This window comes from Periophthalmus magnuspinnatus, chromosome 11, assembly GCF_009829125.3.
Source record: "Periophthalmus magnuspinnatus isolate fPerMag1 chromosome 11, fPerMag1.2.pri, whole genome shotgun sequence".
NCBI lineage: Eukaryota > Metazoa > Chordata > Actinopteri > Gobiiformes > Gobiidae > Periophthalmus > Periophthalmus magnuspinnatus.
Window position 1 is genome coordinate 10,096,548 of NC_047136.2, and position 24,567 is coordinate 10,121,114.

The 24,567-nt window shown below is 38.4% G+C and overlaps 1 protein-coding gene across 2 annotated transcripts in view; it reads right to left on the bottom strand.

Moving 5' to 3' along the window:
* The window catches only part of trps1 (trichorhinophalangeal syndrome I), a 140,605-nt gene that overhangs the window by 110,082 nt on the left and 5,956 nt on the right, over positions 1-24,567 (bottom strand). For both annotated transcript variants that reach the window (XM_033975580.2, XM_055225287.1), the window contains exon 2: positions 6,408-6,701. In XM_033975580.2, the coding sequence (XP_033831471.1) occupies positions 6,408-6,420 (13 nt within the window). In that variant the 5' untranslated portion in view covers positions 6,421-6,701. The remainder of the gene's footprint in view (positions 1-6,407; positions 6,702-24,567) is intronic.

A 24,567-nucleotide genomic window follows, 5' to 3' on the forward strand; every position in this document is an offset into this window, starting at 1 on the left:
TAACATGTTCACAGTTTGAGCAAATAAAAATATACAAATAAAAACAGCCAAAAAATAAATACATAAATAAAAATTTTTTTTAAACTGAAAAGACTTGCACAATTGTTTCTGTTGAACAAAATTAACAACAAACCTTTATCAAAATCACTTTAATACTTTTACTTAAGTTGATTTTTTCATGTGATACTTTTACTTTTACTTGAATATTTTTTGGCTTCGGTAGCTGTGCTTTTACTTAAGTACCAAAATTGAGTACTTCTTCCAGTTCTTCCATGTTGATATAGTAATTATCGTAAAAACCCTATTGAAAAACCCTGCAGAATTGAACCTTGACTTACAGGACACTTTTGACGACATATTTCTAGTAACAACAAACTACAGTGTTGTTCTGCGCTTCAGTATCACCTCCTCTGGGATGTAGTCTCAGTTAAAGTTTACACATTTTCCTTGGTTGACCTGAGTTGTTTGACACTTATTGCCAGAGCCTGTTCTTGTTTTTTTGCAGAGACAAACACAGTGGCAGTCTCATCCTCTGCCTCCCCGCGCGCTCGCATTGGCAGCTAAACCAAACCAAGCCGAAAGCAGTGAAGCTCGATGCGGCACAGACCAAGTACGCGGCACCTGGAGCTAAAGGAGCAGAATTTGGAACTATCTGGTCCCACAGCTCCCCTCCGCGTGCCCTGTCTATGTGCCGCTTATGTGCGTTCTGTTTTGTGTCTGTCTGGAGCCCTGGCATATGTACTCACTGGTGCTGGCTGCGGGAGTTGGCTGTTTTAGCGTTAGCAGAGGAGTTAGCCACAGTCCTGTCAGTTCCCAGCATGCTCGGTCTTTATCAGCGGGTCGCGTGCAGCCGGCCTGGCACTGCCGTATCAGCGACGACCTGAAGCACGACTCTGACTCGCCACAGAACTCAAAAAGGCTCTGACGAATCGGACAAATTCCAACAAACTGTGGAGGAATTATATTGACAATGTTGTTTTTTGTTGTATTTTTTTTTTACTCCCAATAACAACAATAAGATCATATTTTTAAGATCATATGTTTGGGAGATTACTCTGCATCGCTCCGTTCCTTAAATGAAAGAGTATTTGATCAATTATTTAAATTTTTCAAAACTTTTTTCAAAATTTTCATGTAAATCTTAAAGTCTTGCCAAGACACCACAATTTCAAACTTGATTTTTATGCAAAAAAATAACCTTGTATCTAGAAGTGTTGCGAGAATTACTATATCAATCTATCGTTCTATATATTTTGAAAGCTGGAACAATATTTTTTGGGGGGAGGATCAGTATTTATCACGTATTTTTTTGCACTAATGGGAATTTATTTGGCTATATTGATTAAGATTAAGATTTAATCCATAAAAGGTTGAATTAATAACTTCTGTGACTCATTACAGATGCAAATTGTACTAAAGTGTTTCATTCTACTGTTTATTTATTGCAGCTCATGATTTTTTTTTACAATATTGTAGATTGAGAAGTTTTTGTGGTTATTACGTTCTTGGGTTGTTATGTCATTGGTAAAAATGAATTTCAATATTATTGTTTATCGTCTATATTTTCTTCAGCAATATATCGAACTTCAAAATGTGTTATCCTAATTGTTATTTGATATCAATTTCGATACTGCAATGATTATAAAAAACCCTATTGCATGTACTTTTACAATGTACTTTTCAACACAAAATAATAGTGGTCTATGCTCTAGGATCATTTTTTATGTGATTAACTTCAGTATCAATATGTTCAAGTCCAGTTTTAGTATCAAGTATTATCTGTTTACCACTTTCTTTCTCAACTCTCATATTACACCGCCTCGGGCCCTTCTAGCATTTAACCATCTGACATCATAGAGTTTGTGCGTTTTCTGATTCAAAGAAGTTATGAGTGATAAGAAATGGCTGACTGGCTGCAGTGTTCCTTTAGCTCAACAGGAGCCTCATTCACGCTGACTTGGCAGAGGTCTCTGTACCTCAGACAGTCTGGGAGAGTGATTTTCCTCGCAGACACAGCTGTATGGTTCCCCGGCATATGGATTAAATAAATACAGTCTGTGCTCAGCTTGTTAACACTTGTTCTGTTGGCCACGGCTCCACGCTGCAGCCAAACTGAACGAAAACACACCCTCGGCCCCGCACACCCACAATAATACACTGTTAGGGCACAAAGAGATGAACCGGGGGGAGAGGTCCACGCGAGAAGTAGATAGTGTTGGTAGCAAATGTGCAACTAGGCCTGTCACGCTTGCAGGATATATTGCTACAGGAAATATAATAATAAACGGTAATATTGAAAGTACTTTATGCATAACACATAATGACTGAAAGGGAAGTGTCAAAGGCAGAAAATCAACAGACCCAGGAAGGAATCACTTTCTTCTCATATAATATATAGTCAAATGTCTTTCTCTGAAGTCTGAACTCTGCTTCAAACCACAAACCAGCTCACTGATAGCACTGCCTGCACATTTCTCGACTAAAGGGACTTAAACATAACACTGCTGATTAGAAATGACTGAATCCCAATGATTTGATTAATTGCACAGATCTGGGTTTAGCAGTAACGGCAAAAATATCATTAAATTATCATTGAACTTGAATGTAGCTCGGAGTAACACACACCAGATTGTAATAGTGTGGTGTAATCCAGTAACATGCAGTGGTCTGCTCTCACAGTGTGGCCAGTTTCTAACCTAATCTGATTAATGGATTTTCAACCTCCGCTCAACTGTAAACACAGAAACAGAGGATGCTGAGACAGGCGTGGTACTTTGCTCCTTTTCACTGCTAGTATGATTAGATTATTAGTTTTATACAATATTATAATCAAGACAAAGAAAATACAGTTTCAATACGGAACAGCTATCAAAATAACAGATTCCCTCGTCTTGATTTTATGAACCAAGATCCGACTGAACAGCCAATAATGCTGAGTTTCAGATGACATTTTATAGGCCAATAATATTTAACACAGATGAGAACAAATAAACTGAATATAGTTAAAATGCTGAATTTTACTGAGATATAGTGACTGCTGGGTCTCGCTAATAGAAACGATGAGGTTCAATAAGAGAAAACTGACTGTTGCCCCCCGTCTGAGAGAAGAACTTCACCACAGTCTGAAAAGCACCAGGCATTGAGAGATTCTTTCAGTTCTTATGTGTGGGCCTGTGTGGCTGTGGTGGACCTCAATGAGAAAGGTGCTACTATCTGAGCACGTGTGTTACAAATGTCACATTGATCAGTGATTGATTCTGTGTCCTTTAAACAAGTCCATCCACTCAAACACATTCATTGATTATACTGACAGCTGGTAATACTTCCTTTATTAATCTTTGGGAACAAAATTAAGTACTTCTAATTTGAAGTATTATATATTTTGTGTTTGAGAAGGCAGTGTCCATGTGTATGAGAGGAATCAGTGACATGATCAATGAGAAACAGTCCAGAAAGCCCCTGTTGTTAAATGCATAGAGGCTGAAACATAAACCTGTCATAGGACGTATATATGTGTGTCGTGGTGTCACGCTGTAAAACATGAGCTCATCGCACAAACAAAGCAGCAGCTGCTGACCCATTTAGTGTAAATAGGCCAACAGGTAACAAGCATCATATAGCACAGAGTGACGTCTCTCATATTTACCCACACTTTACTTACAAAAGGCTTTTTTTAATAATATCACTACAATGTCTATTTCTCTGCATGTGTTGCTCTATTACATTTTTCAGTTTCTGTAGCATTTCTCTTATGATTTCTACCTTGTCACTTTTACATAATTTTGTGGTGTTGGTGGAATTTGAGTTGTACAGTACTGTCTCTGCACTATCTAGAATTATCCGCTACTTATAATACTTACAGTACTGTTTAATGGACTTGAAGACCAGCTTGTAAAATGCTTTAGTTTCTCAGTGGCTCGTATGACACTGTTATGTCATGTTGTTGTCATGTTTAGCACAGGAGACATGTGCGGCAGCAGGTGGGAGGGGCCACTGGTTTGTTACTCCTGCAAAGGCATTACATTTCACAAGTGCAATGCGCAGGTTTGACAGTGTATGGAACATCTGGTTTTACTAAGCCAGAGATAAATAATCTTACATATGGGAACAAGTATATTGCTTAGTGCTATGTGTAAAGTGAAATTATATATTAAGATTATTTGTCTTGCAATTTGAGAGAAAAAAAGCAAATACAGTATTGCACAGTGACGGGGAGGTCCAGCTCCATTGCTCCCTCTAATCATTTACATCATGGTGGAGTTTGCAGGAAACAGAAAGAAAGATAAATAAATAAAACATAGGCTGTTGTCAGGGCTTGGTGTATAGATGAGCATCTATCCCAGCAAAAGAGCCCAGAGAAGTGCAACAGATCTGCGTCACAGCTCTAATCTCATCATGTCTCCATCGACTCCTCCTGGGCCTGTCTGAACCGTCTCCACTTCATATTCCCCAAAAAAAACTCCAAAATTTGCCAAATCTGACTGGAACCGGCAGATCAAAGCCCCCTGCCGACCGCAACATGCACTCAGTAACACGCGCGTGGATAGCGCTCCGGAGCATGCAAACATACAGGAGGAGATGGTTAGGCCTACAGCGACCACAGCTAAAAGCATCAGGCAGCTCAAAGCAATGTGAGGAGCAAAGCCGCGCACCACATAATGAGAACCATGCACAAACAGACACTAAAGGACTTTTACAGAGGCCTCCGATGGGCTCAGCAGTGACAGTGAACCTACGGCTTTATGTCTGTGTGAGCTATTGATATCATTCTGTTCATGTGAGCACTGATATGTGCAAGTTCTGTTGTAAAACTGAAAGAGCAAATGTACAATGAACCATATATTGATCCTGTGTGGCTTGGTTTGTTGGCTGGATGCAGGTTAGGTCATAATCTATAGGGCAACAGGGCTGTAAAAGTACAAGCACTGGATCTGACAATTAGCTGAATGTCTCTCTCTGCTCTCTGCCCCATTTGATACTGCACTGGCCTATAAAATATCACAACAAATCATGTCAAATTTCAAAGCCTGCTGCAGTATTTATGTAGTCTTAAGATTAATAAATGTAACATAAATGTTCAGTTATAAATTCCCTTCTATTTTCACAGTGACAGTGAAGTGGATGAATGTTTCTGATGCAAAATGCTTTGGGGCAAGTATTTTGAACATTAAAAAAATGTCTATTTTGAGAGTGAAAACCACAGTTTGGATTTGTTGAGTGAATTGTTTTTCAAAAGTGGTTTTGATTTGAAAAATGTGCTAAAGCAATTGACTAAAATTGCAAACAGAATAAAAAGGACCAGAAATAATCCCAGAGGTTTTTCTGGCAGGATCATTTCCAACACATCTCTGTGATATTTATCAAACTTAAACCTGCCGCACAAAAGAAAGTCAGTGAGCAGAAGTGCACTTTTAAGCCGTAAAGAATGACATTGAAAATGAAAGCGGAAATGTCCCGCTCCTGAAACAATGACTTTTTTTCTTCATGTGGTTTAAAAGTGGTCTGTGTGAAAAGTGCCGAGGCAGCAAGATAAAACATGCAGTGAGCTGTGACAAAAAAGAGGAAACCAATGAGACTCTGCAACAGAAGGCAGGGGAGAGGAACGCACGGCAGATTGTAACTGTGATGTACATTTGATGACACAGGTAAAAGTACGACCAGAACTTTATACAAATTTATATCCACATCTTCAGTAATCACAGCAAAACTGCAATAATGTCGTACAAAATGCCACTCTACGCGCTACAGTACACTATTAGAACTCAATGTAATTTTAAAACTGAAATAAACACTGCAAATGATGAAGTAAAAGGGGAGATGGTCTTTGCACAATCAACAGACTTTTTCACTATTTAACTTTTATTGTCAGGCAGCTGAACCACAAACCACCACAGCTTTGTATCTGCTTCCTCGACAACCTCAAATGTATGTCTATGCAAGCACTAAACGTCTGATAACTTAATGGGCTTTTCTGCAAATGTAAACCTACCACTTTTAGTTTATGAGTCAAAATGTTCACTACATACTAGGGCCACAGCTAACAATTTTATTATTTTAGTCAACAAGTCAGCATTATTATTATTTTTGTTTTTTTCCATTTTTTTCATTACTTCTCTTGTACATTTAACTTTTTAAAATATATTTCTCATCATGAAAATCTGTTTGTTTTTTTTATTATTATTATTATTATTTTTGGTACAATGCATTTTGGTATAAAAATGCCCCTGTCTTTGTTATAAACAGTCATTTGACATGTGTTTAGCTGTTTGAAAATGATCAAAATCTGATTACACTTTAATAATGAGACAAATCTTGATTATAATGATTATTTGTTGCAGCCCCGTGACACACATACAGAGCTGAAAATGATTATTAAAAGTATTTGTTTCTGAGTAGTATCTCCTTACCTCTTGCGTTCATGAGGTTATCAGCACATCGTGGACACCCTCAGATGTTTGTCTCAGCTCTATGGTAACGCTCCTCCTCGCCACACCACCGCCGCAGCTCTGCCCTCCTCTCGCTAAAAAGCAAAGCACTGCCGCGTGTCGGGCGTTATCCCTTCATTTTCTTAACCAGGTGCACGTGTAACTCCAACGGCTCAGAAATCTCTCTTATAGTTGTCACTTTTGTACATCCAAGCAGATACAGTGAAGCTCGATGCTCATCTCGTCCTGGCTTCCTCAGATCATTGGCAAAGGCACCTGAAAGAAATTACAGACAAATCACATTAGAGATTGTTCAACATTTACTGCTTTTCCAATTCAAGCCAGATTTCAAAAGGCTAAATATCGCATTTTCGGGAACCAATTTTAACTTAGACGTCTGAATTGAGTTCCTGATCAAAGCCGTGCAATATGCAATAATATTTAGTGCCCTGCAGAGAGAGCGGGGGTCAAACTCGGTAATAGCCCCAATTTTGTTTTATCGCTGAGGCTGACAGAGGACAACGTCTTCCACATGTGAGGAGCGGTTTAGACGGACTAATACACAAAACACAAACCTGCCCGGACTAGATTCACTCAAGATACATACAAACACAACAAAATTGAGCTTATAAACTTTTTTTTTTTCATTTTCAAGAACAAGATAGTTGCTTTAGTATGTTTTGCCGTGAGAATCAATTTCGTAACATACACAAAATGATCCCAAAACATCTCTTCATCAACCAAAACACTGTAAACTTTTCTCTCTTACAGCTATAAAAACACTTTCAAGCCACTGCCCTTTGAGCCAGTCCCAAGTCTGGTTAAATACGTGCTTCCTGGAATAGGAGGGGATACAAACAGGGCAGAAGTATGCAGAACAATTATGTTTTTTTTACAGCAGCAGCAGAGAAGAAGAAATGAATTAAACATGTGTGAAACAAAACAGCAGAAAACAAGCAAGAAACTGCTTTTTAATGTGGTTGAAAGAGGCTTGCGGTGGCAATAATTCCTTGTTCTTTTTTTTTTTTTTTTGAGACATACATGAGATTAAGACAAAAAATACTATGACAGGATAATCTTCTGCTGCAAGTAAATTAACAGCACTTACTCACTGATTATACAGCACTTTAATTATAATTCATCTGCGGTGACAATCAGGATGCATCCCCTTTAAACCAGTCCCATTTGAATATTGATAATAACTGTATTACTATAGACATCTCAATCTCAAGCTGGTATATTTTTTTCTGTGTGGTTTGAACCGCTGGTAATCAGAACGACTTGATTCAGTAATTCCAGTCTTACATATCAGTTGTACCACTGCCTTCAGTTCCCCCTTTTGTTGCCCCAACCACAAACTCACTCCACCCAGTGTCTGAGCAGCGCCACCCCCTCGTCCAGCCATCCCTCTCTCCTTCCCTTCTTCTCCTCTTTCTGCTTATTCCATCCATCTTTGCCCTCTTACCGCAAATCTAAATCCGAGTCTGTATTTAGATGAAGCCAATTTCCTCAGGTCACTTGCACTGGTCTGGGCGTGTGCACTGTGCATGTCTAATAGGTGTCTGTGGACATCATTACTGAAAAAGTTTTAAAAAAATGAAATAATCAGTTTGGTTACATCACATGATATCAAGGTATTTGCAGATGTTTGAACCCTATGACTCATCTTTTCTAGACCTGATATTTAGTTAAGTCAGTTTAGAGTAACGCAGGGGCACGCACTTTATGTTCCATGGTTGCTATGGTAAACGGTACACTTTTGACAGAAATATTGCTTTTTATTATCAAGAAATCGGTGTGCCTTGGATGACCTTTTTAAGCCCTTGGACAGTATTTCTCCCTAGGGCACGCAATAAGAGGCTTATTATGGCATTTCGTGCTTCTAGTTCTTGAGGAGCACCAGATTTTTAACTAGAAGTACAAATTGACCCACTCTCATCTCTTTCGTTAGCTTTTTTAAATGTGTTTTTTTTGTGACACATTTTGAACATTTCATCCTATTCCTAAGAACCTAAGAACTATGAACGGTCAATGGTGTAATTCCCAGCAATGAGGCATCAATGATGGTTATGTTGACCATGATTAATATAAATAATAGCAGTAGTGTGTTAGGAATTGCATCTGACAACAAATCTCTGCTGTAATACATAGTACAGATTGACCAACATGGTTTTTTTTTTCATGCCCTATGCCGATATGTGGGTATGTGTGGGTCAGATTTGGATTATTTTTATGCAATTTAGAGTTACTACAAACTCAACCATAGCCTCTTTTTTTTACCACAAACCTATAAGAGAGCTGGGGACTCACGTTTTCTGTAGTTATCTCTTTGCACTGAACTGCTTTAATAAAACTTTATGTGTATTCTTTAGGCAGCAGGTTGGCCAAACAAAATATCTGGTGATTTAAAAAGCGTAAATATTGGCCAAAAATATCGATCAACCAATATATCATCTATCACGCTTACATATGCAAAGAATTCAGAAGATTTTCTCTGGCAACTGTAAACCCTCAAATGGGAAAGCTCAAACAAAAGTAAGACCATCCAAATTAGTTAAAATCAGTGTGTACGATTTGGGATTGAGGAGGTACATTTGTCCCGGGATAACTTCCTCGAATCCAACTGACTCACAGTTACACAGAGTCTATTTAAGGCTCATATCTCCACACAGAGTGAGAGGGAAGCCATTATTTTCCCCCGGGCCATAAAATCTACACAGTCAAATTACCAGACTCGCACTTGCACCTAGTTGTTGTATGATTGATCGCACAATAAAACGCTGCCATCGGAGCTGACAAAGCAGAACAAAGAAAAGCCAGAAAGTGGAGAGAGGCTTGTTCATTAGTGAAAGCACAAGAGTTTTTAAAATGTAAATATTTTACCAGCAGAACTCTGACTCAGTCTAGCTCCTCAGATTATTCAATGACTTAAACAGTATCTCCAGTGATTCTCAAACTGTCGAGGATGAAAAGTATTACGCAGACTTACATGGTACTTTGGAATATTTGCTGGTTCTTAGGTGCTGGTTTGAAACTGATTTAGTCCTGGTTTTAAAATAATAGTAAAATTTCAGACTTGATTTTGATACTAAGGCAAAGGCTCAATACCAATTGTGATTCTGCAATAAAAAAAACAACAACAAAAAAACAAAAAACAAAAAAAAACGTTCAATTTTTTGGCAGTGTCATAATTTAATAAAAAATAATACAAATTTCTTTTATATTAAGGACTATTATTTCACTCCTTGTGGTATCAAAGACATGTATATTTTTGAATTATGAAAAAATGGCCTTTATAATATGAATTACAAAATGTATCTGAATCTGTAACTCAAAAATGTGATATTGTGACATTCCTAGTGGACTAATGTGAAAAAATAATTCAGGAAAGATCCAATTTTGTCAATATTTGTTCAAATGAGCATCGAGATTAGTTTTAGTTTTGATTAGTTTGTGGGTATAGATTTTTTTGACTGATTTCTTTGTCTGATTTTAGTCCAGTGTTATAGTTTAGTCCTGGTTTAGACATGATGCAATCTATATGAAACTGGTAGATTCATCCTGTTTTAGTCTTGCCTTAAAAGTAATTTTTCATCCTCGTAGCCTTTTGTCCTTTTGGTAGTGTAAGTTTCATTTCTTCGGCGGTCTGAAGGGTTTGTGAATCACTGCTCTTTACACATCACTTCCATCAAGTTTGTTCTCCCTTGTTTTTCTTTTTGCATAGCTGTCTTTTCCATCAATCCATCACTTTTTCTTCTCCTTCCCTGTTTTTCCAACTGTCATTGTGGTCAGCTTCAGATACCTCCTCCTGCGTTTTTTTTTTTATTTTTTTTATCCCCCCTCTGGAAGTTCGTGTGTGGTCCATTCCGACTATAGACCGTTACATTGTCCCAGACAGGTTGGACTGCACCACTGGCTAGCAGACGGCGGGGGGGTTAGAGTGTGAGGAGGGGGGTTCCGACCGTCGATGTTTGTTTTTCTGTTTCCAATTTGGTCCGGGCCGAGGAACCTCCACACACTCAAACACACCATTCATGACGATGCAGTGATTCTGCACAAAGCATGTATCGTAGCTGGGGAGGACTTATAAACATGCTAATTGATTTTCTGTCATTTCTACCATGAAACTCAAGGCTTTTCATTCATCCCAGTCTTCATCTTGTATTGTTTTGTGATATGTTATTGCTAATGCCGCTTCCAATGACACGGCGGTCAAACAAATTACTACAGTTTCTTCCTGGTCTTTCAGTTGTATTTCTAGCATTCGTCTGCAGAAAATGAGTGCCTTTGTGAAGCTTTTCTGTATAGTTAGATCAGAGGCTTAGCCATCATGTTTTACACAGAGGAGCATTGTCTCCACTCCATCTGAGTTGAATTATTGGGTCGGTTTTATTGTTTGGATTCCAGCTACAGTCTAAAGCTGTTCTTGACATCTTCACCAATTACATTAATCTTCAATCAGAACAAACCAAGAATATGACAAGGAGAAAAATGAAAGGATTTATCAGCACTGCAAAGTGAGGTCGTTTTAGTTTTACTAAAGTATTTTGCTTAACTTATAGTTTTTCTTATTGAAAATATGGCATTAAACTCTATCTATCTAGTCCTTGGAGACAAGTAGGTTACACCAGCCAAAGTTATCAGTCGGATCTATGGAGAGACAACTTCGATCAAAGTAAGAATTCCTATTTTTTCAGCAATAAAAAAAATCTGTATTTGAATAAATACAAGATAGGTTTGATTGAATGGACTATTCTCTGTAAAGCAATAACAACTCCATGAGGCAAGCAGGTACTAGATCCTCCACCAGAAAAGTTTTGTAGTGCACCTTTAACTATCAACTGTTCTGTGGAGTGCCCCAGGGCTCCATTCTGCAGACTTACTTACCTGTGTTTCCTGATATACTGTATTGCAGATATAAAGATATGGCTGGGGCAGATTTTCCTTCACTTAAATGAGGATAAAACTGAAAACATTTTATTTGATGATTCTGCATTTCTGAATTTTGGTTGGTTATCATCCAAGTTAAAATTGACTATGAGGAACCTTGGGGTCATTTTTGACAACAATTTTAAATTTAATCCACAGATCGAGTGTGGTGAGATCAAATTTTTATCAGTTATGTCTTGTACCAAAAGTAAAGCCTTTTTTAAATCACACCGACCTTGACAAAACTATTCACACTTTTGTTAGCTCAAGAATGGATTACTGTAATGCACTTAATGTTGGTGCGTCCCAGTCTGCCCTCAGTTGCCTCCAGCTCGTGCAGAATGCTGCAGGTTGTTTTTGACCAACACACCCAGACGTCAGCACATCACCTCTGTCCTTTTAGCACTCCATTGGCTTCCTGTTTCTTTTAGAATTGATTTTAAATTTGTTTTTGAAGCTCTTAATGGCATTGCTCCTCCTTATTGGACTGAACTTCTGTCTGTCTTCACAATCAAACAGGGCCTTAAGGTCAAACAGACAGCTACTGAAAGCCCCCAGAGCCAGGCTCAGGGTTATGGGGCTTTTTCTGTCGCCTCAGACTCTGGAACAAACCTCCCCTGATACGCGCACTATCACAGACTTTGGCCTGTTTAAATCCAGGCTCAAATCTTTTCCGACTGGCTTTCAACACTCAGTAATGCAGTGACACTTTGAACAATTTGTTTTATTTCACTGTTTAATGTTTTGCCTGCTTTTGTACTGTCGATTTTATTGGAAAGCACTTTGGTAACCTTCAGTGCTGTAAAGGGGTCTATAAATAAAGATTGATTGATTGGTAAACTTTTACTTAAATGTAGCATTATTTTAGTAGTAGTAGTAGTAGTACTTTGTTTTCTCTCAGTACTTCTTCATTTATCGTAGTGAAGGCGTTTGTTTTTGAAAGTATTTTAGAGACTGTTTAATTTTACATTCCATCAATTACACATCAGACAGGCAGGAAACCGCAGAGCTTTTTCACCAAATTATAGCCTTTTTTCAGTTGTTTTTATTGTTTGGCAAAAGGGAAAATGTGACAAATAGTTTAGACTGGCCTGACACACAACTGACAAGAAGATGTTATAGTTTTCAAGCTATCTTTGACTAATTACTGCTCCAAATGCAATTTCAGTATAGTGTAACTGTAAACGATATCCTGTGTGTTGTGGGGTGTGCCTGTTACTTGGATTTCACTTAATACTACTCTTCTATCTTTGTTTGATTACACATGTCAAAAGCTGATTCCATTGTGTAGCTTACTCTCAAAAACAGCTGATTCAAAGGAGCACCCAGACTTACTGAAAAAATACACAAAGAAAGGAAACTTTTTTTCCCCTTGTCTAATGTTGACTCATAGTTTAACGTCAAAGCGGTGCAGATGGGTACAGATGACTCCACAGATGTGTCTGCTTTTCAGTTTGTACTCAAAATGAAACCGGTAGTAGTCGGAAATGTTTTTTTGTAGTTTTTTGTTTTGTTTTGTTTTTTTAACACCTGTCTTTTTGATTGAGGCTAGTTGATGAAATAATAAAAGAAATAAGATACTAAAATAGAGCAACATTTTACATTTGGTCTATATGTATGAGAACTAGAGTAAGAACACATGCCGATATTACTATTATGTGTTTAAAATTACATTCTAAGTGTATTTTTAGCATTGTGGTATTCAAATCTGTATCTAAAATGGAGCCTTTTTCTCACTACTGAAATCCAGATTGGCATTTTAGTATCTTATCTACGCTACTTTACCCAATACCAACAAAAAACACTGTCAGAATCAGAGCGTAATCCAAACTTTACATGTCCTAAATAAACCCTAAATATTATCAATAGCAACTCTGCAACCACACCCTGTATAGTTTATCCCCAACTTCATCAGAGGAAACACTAGTATTTCTGGGGTCCCTCAGGTGTGAAGCCTCTTGCCACTTTAAGACAATAACTGACAGCTTGCGTTAGAACTGTTCCTCTGAATGGGGTTTGATGGAAAGCCTAAAAAGACAAAACAATCAGCTTTTTATACCTTGGCTTCAAAATGGTGCAATGATATGTCCCAGTGGAAAAGCTGTCAGAAACCTCACCTCAAAAAGACGTTGACATTAAACGCTGAGCAGTGCTTAGAATTACATACATCCCCATCACAGTATCACCATATCCAATTGATTCTGTCTTAACTAGTTTACTAAATATCGTCTTTATCCAGGCTCCCAATAGGAATATGCTATTGTTATGACTTTCTCTAAATGTAATGATCCAGAGGGAGGGCGCCCGGTCAGGAAGTCTGCTATTACACAAGTGGAGTCAATGCACAAATCACTGACACAAATCATTTTCTGTACTGACCCCGGAAAAAAGAAGAAGTGGTGATTGTGGTAGCAGAAGTAGCTGTAGCTAGTTTATTAAAAAAGAAAAAAAAAAGTTTAAAAATGCACTAACATGAGATATGTGGATTTTCTTGCCCAGTGACACAATGTTAGTATAATAAACAGATAGTAACCAGGACTGAACCTTCTACTTGAACTCTGTAATTGCTCTTTTACTCACTGCTGCGTCCATAATAGAAATAGCAGAAACAGCAGTAGTAGAAGTAATCACCATATCACCCCCGTCTTGCAAGAACTCCACTGGCCACTCCACTTTCAACAGCGCATCCTGATCATCTCCAAAGCTCCCCAAACCTCACTGACCTCGCCCAGCCCCACCGCCCGTCCCGCGGGTTCCGATCAGCTGACTCCAACCTCCTCACTCTCACGGTCAAATCAAAGCACCAGACCTCGGGGGACTGAGCCTTCGCCATCAGTGCCCCAACCCTCTGGAACTCACTCCACATCAGACCGTCGCACTCACTAAACACCTTCAAAAAACAGCTCAAAACTCACCGTTATAACCCCCAACAATGCTTGCTTCCTCACTTTTGTCTTGCCCTTGTTTTGTATTAAACTACTGTGAAGCGTCTTTGAGTTACTGTGAAAAGCTCTGTATAAAGCGTATTAAAAATATGTTCTACTTAGCGACCTTAGATTGATGTACTGGCTAGATTGTGTGTCTCTATTTACTGTGTCTTATTCTCTCAATAGTTGGAACACAAATAAATACGCTGCTCTGAATGAGGCCAGTATGTGCCAAGAACATGTTGTGCTACTAGAGTCATCCCAGTGATATTGCAAATATAATCAGTTGATAACCTTGATCAACCAGATGTTTGAGCCATGAGATTAAAGGCGAAGGAGTGGTCTATTCATTTGTGTGTGTGCTACACCCAAAGCTTTTATGCTGCATTGAAAAAGATGCATGAGCAACATCCTTGAATAACAAAATGTCTGTTTGCTGATAAAGAATGAAAGGAATAGTATTAGTACAATATATGGTGTAATTCTACAGAATCTAGAGAGGTTCACTGGGTATTAAAAACAGAATGGGCCAGACAGTAGTAATTCTGTTATTGTTCTGTTTCACTGTACATGGGCAGGTTAAAGGTTCACTATGCAACTTCTTTGGTGGCGGGTCAGCCTTTTTGTCTAAGTGGAGATGCAACACAGTTTCACAGTATGACATTAAACTCATCTATCTCCAGATCAAGTTACTGGTCAGATCAGTGGAGAGGAAAGCCTGCTGCCAATAAGAATGCATTTTTTGCTAGGTTTGAGCAGTAAACACGTGCAAGATAGTTATAGCAGGAAGCAGACCCCCCTAGTGCTGTCATTACACTAAAATTTCAACTTCCATTTTGATACTAAGACAATAGAACCAGCCAGTCTGAAATCTGTGCAAAGCCTCAGTCGTACAAGTAGGTTTCATAGTTCTACAGGGACAAATAATAGTCTTTGTGGTCTTATACTTGTTTACATACAAGGTTCATTTCTGTCCTGTGAATGTGCATTTCTTAGTATCTAGTAATACTTTTAATTTAGTATCAGTGTTTCAACAACCCAAGACCCTCTAAAAAAGTACACTTAATTGATATTCTGCAACAAAGCTACTTTTTTTTAGTATTGATACTATTATTCCATACTATTTAATATATATACTTTTAATATATTTAACTTACTATCAGCATTTCGATACTTTTGACAATCCTAGACCCTCCGACAAAGTGCACACTTAACTGTTATTCCACCATGAATCTACTTACCTATTATGCATATTTGACGCTAAATGAGAATCACATTTTGACTGATATCCAACAATGACTGAGTGCGATGTCATAGCTGATAGAACAGCAGTTGCATGAGCAGATAAACTCACTAACCACATTGTAGAACCTATATACTCGCTGGTGCATGGTGTTACCTTGATGTACGCTAGTAGCAGGAAGCAAGCTCTGCATAAATCAACATAGGGCTGTTGATTCTGACCTTGCCCTCCGCTGCTAAGACTCCCATAGATCAAAAATAATGGACAACAAACTGGGCTTCAGTGGTGGTTGTCGGCGTAATGGAAGGAACTGGTAGCTAGCATAAATCAACATGTTTATTGTTGACTCTCTGCCTAGCTGTCTTTTTTCCCTCAAACGCTACGGAAAGCAAACTGGGGGTCTGCCAGAAAAGCACACAAACTTAACGCAAATGCCATTTTTCTGTCTAGCATAAATGCATGTTCACGCCCATATGCTCCTACTATATGTGCAGTAGCTAGCTTGCCTGGGTTCGCTCAAACATTACGTCAGTCCCGCTGCCAAATCAACACTACCTTGCACATCTATTTACGCACATAACTTTCCACTGTCGGACGCTTCCTGCGAGCGCCTCAGGTTTGACGGGGGGAAAAAAATGTCTGGACAAACTTAACGCACACGGCGGAATATTTTCAAGCCACAATGTTGACTTTATATTTGCTAGAGGGGCTCGAGTCGTCTATCTCAGAGATTCAGTCATCCCGTTGTGTGGAGGAGCAGAAGCGGTTGCTATAGGTTTCAAGGCCTCGTGATGTCAAAGCATAGGAGACATTTGACATGCAAATATAGGCCACAGATTGTACAGATTGACACAAAACAATGACATTTTTTTCCCCCAGAGGAAAAAAAAACATTGTCATTTGGAAAACAAGTTAACTTTGTCTAGTTTCATTTCTTTGTTTGCAGCAAAACGATGGGTATTAAAATATAGATTTATACAGTGAGGTTATTACAGCCCATAGAAATAAAACAGACTAAAGGAAGTATATTTTTACATTTTGTTTTGTGACCTGTTCTTTGTGTAATTCTTGAGCTGTTTTACCACATGCAACTATACTGAATACTACTACTTCTACTACTACTACTAGATTCTTATCAGCCGCCTTCACAGTGAGTTTACAAATTGGCAGCGAGTTATAAAACACAATTCTCACATATGTACCACATGTTATATTTCAGGCCACATCTGCTCTGCTTTTTAATTACTTAAATGACATCATCCTCCTGCAAGACATCCAAGTTCAACAAGTAGTTAGCACATTTTTTTTACCCAGGCAAATTGTAACTGCAGTGACAATTTTCCAGCTCATAACATGCACATTAAAATGTTCAAATGTTTTAACAGCAGTTAGCATTATCATGATAATCACTATATCGACTAATCGGTCAGTATATGAAAGTTTGAACAATATTTTTGGGGTGGGAAATTTTGGCTTGTTTTTGGCTGTATGATAAGATCTGAGGTTTAATTACTCATTTCTATGCCTCATTACAGACGCAAACTCTTTAATAAAGTGTTTCATTCTGCTGTTTCTTTATGGCAGCTCATGACTTTCTTTACAATATTGTACATTTCGAATAGTTTTCATGGTTTAAATCTGCTCTCGGTTTATTGTGTCAGTGGTATAAATGACTTTCAATATTATCGTTTATCGTCTATATTTACTTACTCAATATATCGAATTTCAAATGTGTTATGGTGACAGGCGTGACGGCAATTTTGGTCTATTCATTTGCATCTATTTTTGGCTGGGCTCCACAAAAAAATTACACGAATTTGTACCCCCTTGGCTTTAAACTGGCAACTTTCTGTTTCTGTTTCTGTTTCGGTCGTCTATAAATGACAGAACAATTATTTTTGGAGGTCAATATTTATCGTGGGTGCATTCTTTGTACTAGTGGGTAACTTTTTCTTCTGTTCTTTGATTAGATTTGACTTAAGTGGCATAAATGAATTTCAATATTATCGTTTATTGTCTGTGTTAACTTACTCAATATATAGAACTTCAAACGCATTATCGTGACAGGCGTAACGGCAATTTTGGTCTATTCATTTGCATCTATTTATGGCTGGGCTCAACCAAAAAATGACACGAATTGGCCCAAGTGGCATAAATGAGTTTCAATATTATCATTTATCGTCTATACTTTCTTCAACGTTATACATCAAATTGCAAAATCGTTATCGTGACAGGCCTACATAAAACTCCATTCTCATCGTGTAATATAAAGAAATGAGAAATGATCACTGGTTTGGGAGCCTTTTATACAAGAACGGAGAATCTAATCAACTAATTTTACTGACTTGTCTGAAAAAGCGTCTCCCATCTATAGGTGAATGTGACTCTGTAGTGAATGTCCCGGGACAGCTTGAGTTTGTGAGCCACTAAAAAGCCCAAAAGCCATGTCCCAGAACAAACGCCGTGCCCCCTGCTGTGCCTTTCCTCCCACCACCCCACTCTCTCCCACACTCACGCACACACACACACAAGCACACGCGCAAACTACAGAGCGCCCAGAGTAAATTTAACTGTCAGCCGTAAAGCTTCTGACTATGGCCCGTGATCTTTTGGCCCCTTCTCACTTCTCCACCTCCTTTTCTCCGCTCTATGCAAAGTAGAGGAGACACAAGTTTATCGTCACTTCGAACAAATAATATAAGAGGGTCATTTAACGTTTGTATTCTTGTTTATAGAGCACGATTGCCCCTTTAAACGTACATAGACTAGCTTTAAAAGTTTGACCAGACCTGACATTGTAGCCTATTTATGGGTTTCCGGCAAAAAATTCATTCTTAATTTGAAGGTTTTCACTTAATTTGAAGGTTTAAGATGTTACGTCTCACTGTTACCATGGCTCGAAACCATATGAACGAGCCAATTTAGGTTATTTTGCATTTTAAATTCAATGTATTTTTCAACACAGTTTCAATATTTTACAATCCAACTGCGTTTTTACACTTTACCACTTCTCAAAACTGCCTAAACACAACATAAAGCGTCCGGTTTTAACATCACTGCTGTGGCACCCTCTTCCACAAACCTATCAATACGTTTAACAACATTCTAAATATATAGCTTCCAGTCCACTCCTCAGCCTGTCCTAAGCTCCGCCCCTAGATAAAACTGAGTGACTGTGGGCCTCTGACACCACCTCCTCATCCTCAGCACAAAGACCCCCAGATGTGTGCCCCTCATTTCCATTTCAAAAAGCCCTGTTTGTCACATGCACCCTTTTGGACTTTTCCACCAAACTTCCAAACACACCCAAAATCGACAAATCTATAGCCTGACCTTAACCCGCTGATTACGGATGTCGAGATCATTCAAGTTGCAATACAATCTTAAGAACTAATAAGTAATTATGAGGATTTTGCATGTAAAAATAGGTTATTTCAATGCAATATAATCCTAAAGGTCCTAAACCTAAAGGTCCTTAACTTAAAAGTACGTTGTTTTATGTACTGTTTACGTCACATTAACTTTACTCCTTCAAAATTTCTGGTCATGAATACATTTTTACGCCTATTGTCAGAAGCAGTATTGTGATTTAACCATAGTTTTGATCCCACGAGAAAGCTGAAACCCCAAAATGTTGTGTGCAGCCTAAAATACTACGGACAACACCGCTATTGTAGTCTGGTTTGAGTTCCTAACTACATAAAAGCATGCTAATCATGAAACAGACTTTATCCATAGAAACGTGCTGATTGTGACAGGTCTGCGGTTTTCAATCTCTGGTTCATGTCCCACAGGTGAGCCCACACCAGTCATATCGCTGCAGGCTCTTTGAAAAGGATGCAACCTCAAGAGTCTTAAACGCATGTGTTATAAAGCTCATAGTGAAGTCTAGACTCTGGAATGGACTGGTTTGTGCGCTCAGGTTACACGATTCGTTAAATTTACAATACATGTTCGGAGTAAACGTAGACTTATCAAGGTGTTGTTATTCTGTGATATTCGTCGGAGGTAGGTCCGTCGCGATAACAAAATTGAAAGCGCGGTATATTGCGATAAACGATAATACTGAAACTACTTCATGCCACTGATGCAACAACAGTAATGCAAGGTAATAGCTAAATAGCAGCTCAAATCTTACTGTATTACAATAAAAACACACAAAATCTCCTCAGTTTTGCAAAGAAACTGTACAAACGGTAAATACTGACCCCAAAATATATAGTTCCAGCTTTTATATAATGAATGATAAGTCGATTTATTGTGATTATCGTGACAGGCCTAGTCAAAAGTGGGAGAAATAAATTGTCTACATGTAGTATCTTTTTTATTTAATTCAGATTTCAGAGTCTATAATAAGAAAACAAGATTATAACACTTTTTGTGCAATGTGCAATGCTTTAACTGAGCGAAAAGATATAATTTGATCACTGCTATCAGATGAATCCCCAAAAATATTCCCGACACAAATGTTTACTACTAGATCCACTTGCTTCTCCTGCCGTGCACAGGTGAGCTGGTTAGTACCTCCAACCAGCCTCTCTGTTCCTCTAAAGTCAGGTTTAAAAGGGTGAGTCGGGGGGCGTCCTATCACCCACTGCTTCTTCATGTAGGACCGGAGCTACAGACAGGAGTCACTGAATACAAAACCAAAGCAGCAGCCATTCACGATTTACGCTGCACAGCTCTAATCTCACTTTGAAACTTTTTTACGGTCGGTGGAGTGGAGCAGAGCCAGCCTGTGCAGACTGTAATGAAAAAGGAACATGCATGTTGGTTGTTTTAAATCATACTTTTAATTTGATGGGGCGCAGTAAATGGTCTGGCCTCTATTACAGACACAGCCACAGCGCCAGGGCTCTCCTCCACAGATGTGCGCTCGCAGTCTGGACAAAGAGCACTTTGAACAGTCGCTCCACAGCCAGATGTGAGGCCAGTGCAGAAACAGGCTATAGGTGTGTGTTAACTATAGAGAGGGGACTACTCAGGCAAAAGTCGAGATGCTGAATTGTTATTTCAGTTCGTTAGATTCAGTAGAAGGAAAAATTAGTTAACAAAATCATTAAATATAGTGTGTGGAATCACGTTACTGCGAAGTACAAGGCCTGATTTATGGAACGATGTGTCATTTTGAAAGGCTAAACTAAAAAGTAATACAAAAAAAACAAAAAAAACAAAAAACATCCCACATTGATTGATCGTTATTTTTTATTTTGTTTTACTTCACTGCCATTTAAAACAAAAAACGGTCAGACTTCATCCTCCAACGTCTGAATTCTGCTTTTAACCACATACTTTTACTGACAGAGGCCTGGCTGTAGACATCTCGATTACAAAGTCACCGAATCTGAACCGTAAAGCCCTAGTCCTGTCATGATCACAAAGTTTGAAGTGCGATGTATTGCTTAAGTAAATATAGATGATAAATGATAATACTGAAACCTAAATATAAAGCAGAATTATCCCACAAAAAGTATTCTACGTATACAAAACTGCTGCAAAAAATACATAACAGAAGACAACACTTAGGTAGTTGGTTTGTACCTATAATGAGTCCTAGAAGTTATTTATTCAACTTTCTACAGCTCAACTTTCATCGTAGTACAGAAAAATAACCAAAATGTTCCCACGACTGCAAAGTAAAAGTACCCACGATAAATATTAACCCCCAAAAAGTACTGTTTCATCTGTCATGTATTGAACACTAAGTCAATATAGTAATTATCATGACAGGCCTATAAAGCCCTACTTAAAATCCATGACAACTTTAATTTACGCAGTAGTACATTAAGTCAACCAAAACATCTCAACAGAAGCGACCTTAGCTTATAACACGTTTTACTATTTGAGAAATTCTTTTCGATCATGCTGTCACATTCAGTGGTTGTAAGCCAATAGCCACATATTCCCTAAGGCCGGCTGACAGACTTGGCCTCACTTCTGTGCTCACCAAACGCACACAAACACAACCCCGCTTAAACACACATTTACACTGGCTGGTGTAGTGTCTTGCCCATCAGCACAAAGACAGTATAAGTGAAATGAGGAAACCAAGTACTAGGCACGCCATGATAATTACTATATTATCCTATTGTGAGATGGAACAATATTTTTTGGGGGGTCAGTATTTATCGTGTGTATATTTTCTTTGCACTACTGGGAATTTTTTGGGTATTTTCAGATTATATGATGAGATTTAAGCTGTAAAAAGAGATGCAACCTAAATGCTAAGGTCATTCTGCTGTTTATTTATTGCAGCTCATGATTTTCTAACAATATTGTACGTTTCAAATAGTTTTTGTGGTTTGAATCTGCTCTTGGATTTTTGTGTCAGTTGCATAAATTAGTGTAAATATTATCATTTATCATCTGTGTTTACCTCAAAATGTGTTATCGTGACAGGCCTACCAAGTACCATAGCCTGTGTATATATCAATGGACATAGCTAACCTGCTAGCCGTCGTGTTCCAAACAGGAAGTGATCATCAACTCTGGCTCCAATTCGTTTTCCATTGAAAAACTGTCACCCCTCTCTCCATAACTGCTGCTGTCAGACTCATCATTTTGAGCTTAAAATTTTCGTATTGACCAGCTCTGCATGATCCTGGTGTTTTTATTCCGCTATTGTGTCCGTAAATCAAGATATAAACATTAATAATAGAAAAATCAGACAAATCTTTCTCTGAGGTCACTCCAGTAGCGCAACAGGTTTGATTGACAGCGTTGCTAAATGCCCGCTCCCTGCCAAACCTGCGGTGCGGGCGGGACGGGGCGTTACCTTCAACAACTTTGCTCCTGATTGGCTCTTTGGTTGCTATGATACTCCAAATTCGTCCCATAACTGCTCTAGCCTCGATGAGCTTCGTCTGACCGGACCCGAACGCTACGACTGATGTCACACTTCACGCTTAGTCCACTTCTTTATAAAAAGTACTCACCTAGAGTTAATAATCCAATGTCTTTCCCTCACTGATTCACCCTTTGCTTTTCCTAAATTGTTAACAACTTGCGCGCAGTACGACCCCAGTTATTTCTACCCGAATGCTCACATAGAAAAGTGCCGCATCAAACTTGGTAGGGTGTATTATGACTATGAAACATCTCCACGACAAACAGCTGTCAGAGTCTATTTACACTGGAAGTGAAAGGTAATTGCAGAGCTGAGCAGCCAAATGAGCCGTTAGCTAGCAGTGGGTACCGTATGATGGAGCATGACGTTAACAGGCTTGTCTAGTGTTACAGGAGATTTGGAGATAATGAACAAGAGAGGGCTGGAAAATGAAGGAAAAAAACACACATTTTCATCAGTAACAGGAATCATAAGCCTGGATTAGACTGTGTGTGGGACTAAAGCACTTAATCAGATATGGGGCCGAAATCGAGTCAGTGAATCGATGCATCCTGCAAATCAGAAGTGATCTTAAGAAAATGAGATAACGTTTTAACAGGAAGTGGTAATGACAACGACTGGACGTGATAGCATCAACTCTAAACACAGATGCAGATTTGACTTTCCAAATGTATAGTTAGTGTGTATTTGGTCTAGTGAACTGGTCATGTGTATATAATGTATCAAGTACCATAACGTAAAAAAAAACACGTCATTAAAATAATCTTGAGTTATGTGACTGACAGATTTTTAATTTAAACCAAAAAGCCCAGAATTTCTTCACATGGTAGTTATGACAACATTTGCAGTCAATTTCAAAATGTTTCTTTCTGTTCTTCCACACACTTACTGTATGTTTTTTCTGTGTCAAGTTAGTTTTTCATCAATATTAAAGATCCTATATTACACAAAATTCACTCTTGTTGTTACCTCACCAAAAACATACCCAGAGCTGTGTGCGTTTCATTCACACATGTTTGAGTAACACTTTATTATTAGTAAAGTCTGTCTAGTTAGTCCGTCTACACCTCCAAGCTCAAAATGCTCCGTTCCACCTTTTGATGTCATTAAGTGGTAGTTTTCAAGTTAACAGCTCCTTTTACCTTTAGTTCAGTAAAGATAGGCAATTCCAGGGTTGAAATCACTTAAATGATTTTACTGAAGGTGTCTGGAGTTTAAACACACAGTGGAGCACTTCCTGTATTACTACATGACATCACAAGGTGGAGCAAAGTGTTTTCAGTTTGAGAGAAGAACACGACCTTAATATGCAGGGCTTGTGTGTTAAACATGTGTGAATTAAGCAAAACACAACTCCAGGTTTGGAAATAACATAGATCAGAAAATAGCAAAATATAGGACCTTTAAAGTTAGTGACGCTATAAGAAAATAAGCTTAAGAGATCAAAACTACATTTGACAAGGTCTTCTAATGTAATTAATTTGCACCACTGAAGAAACCATCAGCATAGGTGAGAAAAACATACAGCACTTGAGGAAAAACTGCTTTCACATTTGCCATTCGCTTAAGCGCCAATACAAAGGAGCTTAACAGCACAAATCACGATTCATGCCACTTACAGTGCTGTCACTTTTTCCATTTTAAACTGTATACAAATCAACCCAGATTGAGACTGGAGGTATAGAGCCTGCAGCACGTCGCAGCAATCCCACAGTAATCTGCTTATTGTGAACAGCTTTGGAGGGTTTCAGATGTGATCAGAGATGGAGCAATAGAGATGTCCGGATTAAGGATTATTAGTGGAAATGCGTAACAGGTATTTTCAGAAATTATATCACGAAAATACTACAAAAGATGTTAATCTGTGTTTTTGGTAATACACAGTGAAACTACGATTTGTCCAACACTAAAATTTTTCCTTTTAGTAGAAAATTGCTTTTGTATATAAAATAAATTAAGATAAAAATTATAAAAATATATGTGCACATTAATTGTCAACTGACCAAATCATAAGGTCGTAAAAATTCCAAAATGCCATCCGGTCAATGTGAAATACTGGAGCTAATTTAACTTTCTCGTGGATAAAAATTTCCAAAGGCCACATCCCCAATAATTCAAGCCCAAACGACTGCAGTGATGTCCCTCCGGCATGTCCTCTGTGGCTCTTAGGGCAGCTGCTGTACTGAGACCACCGCT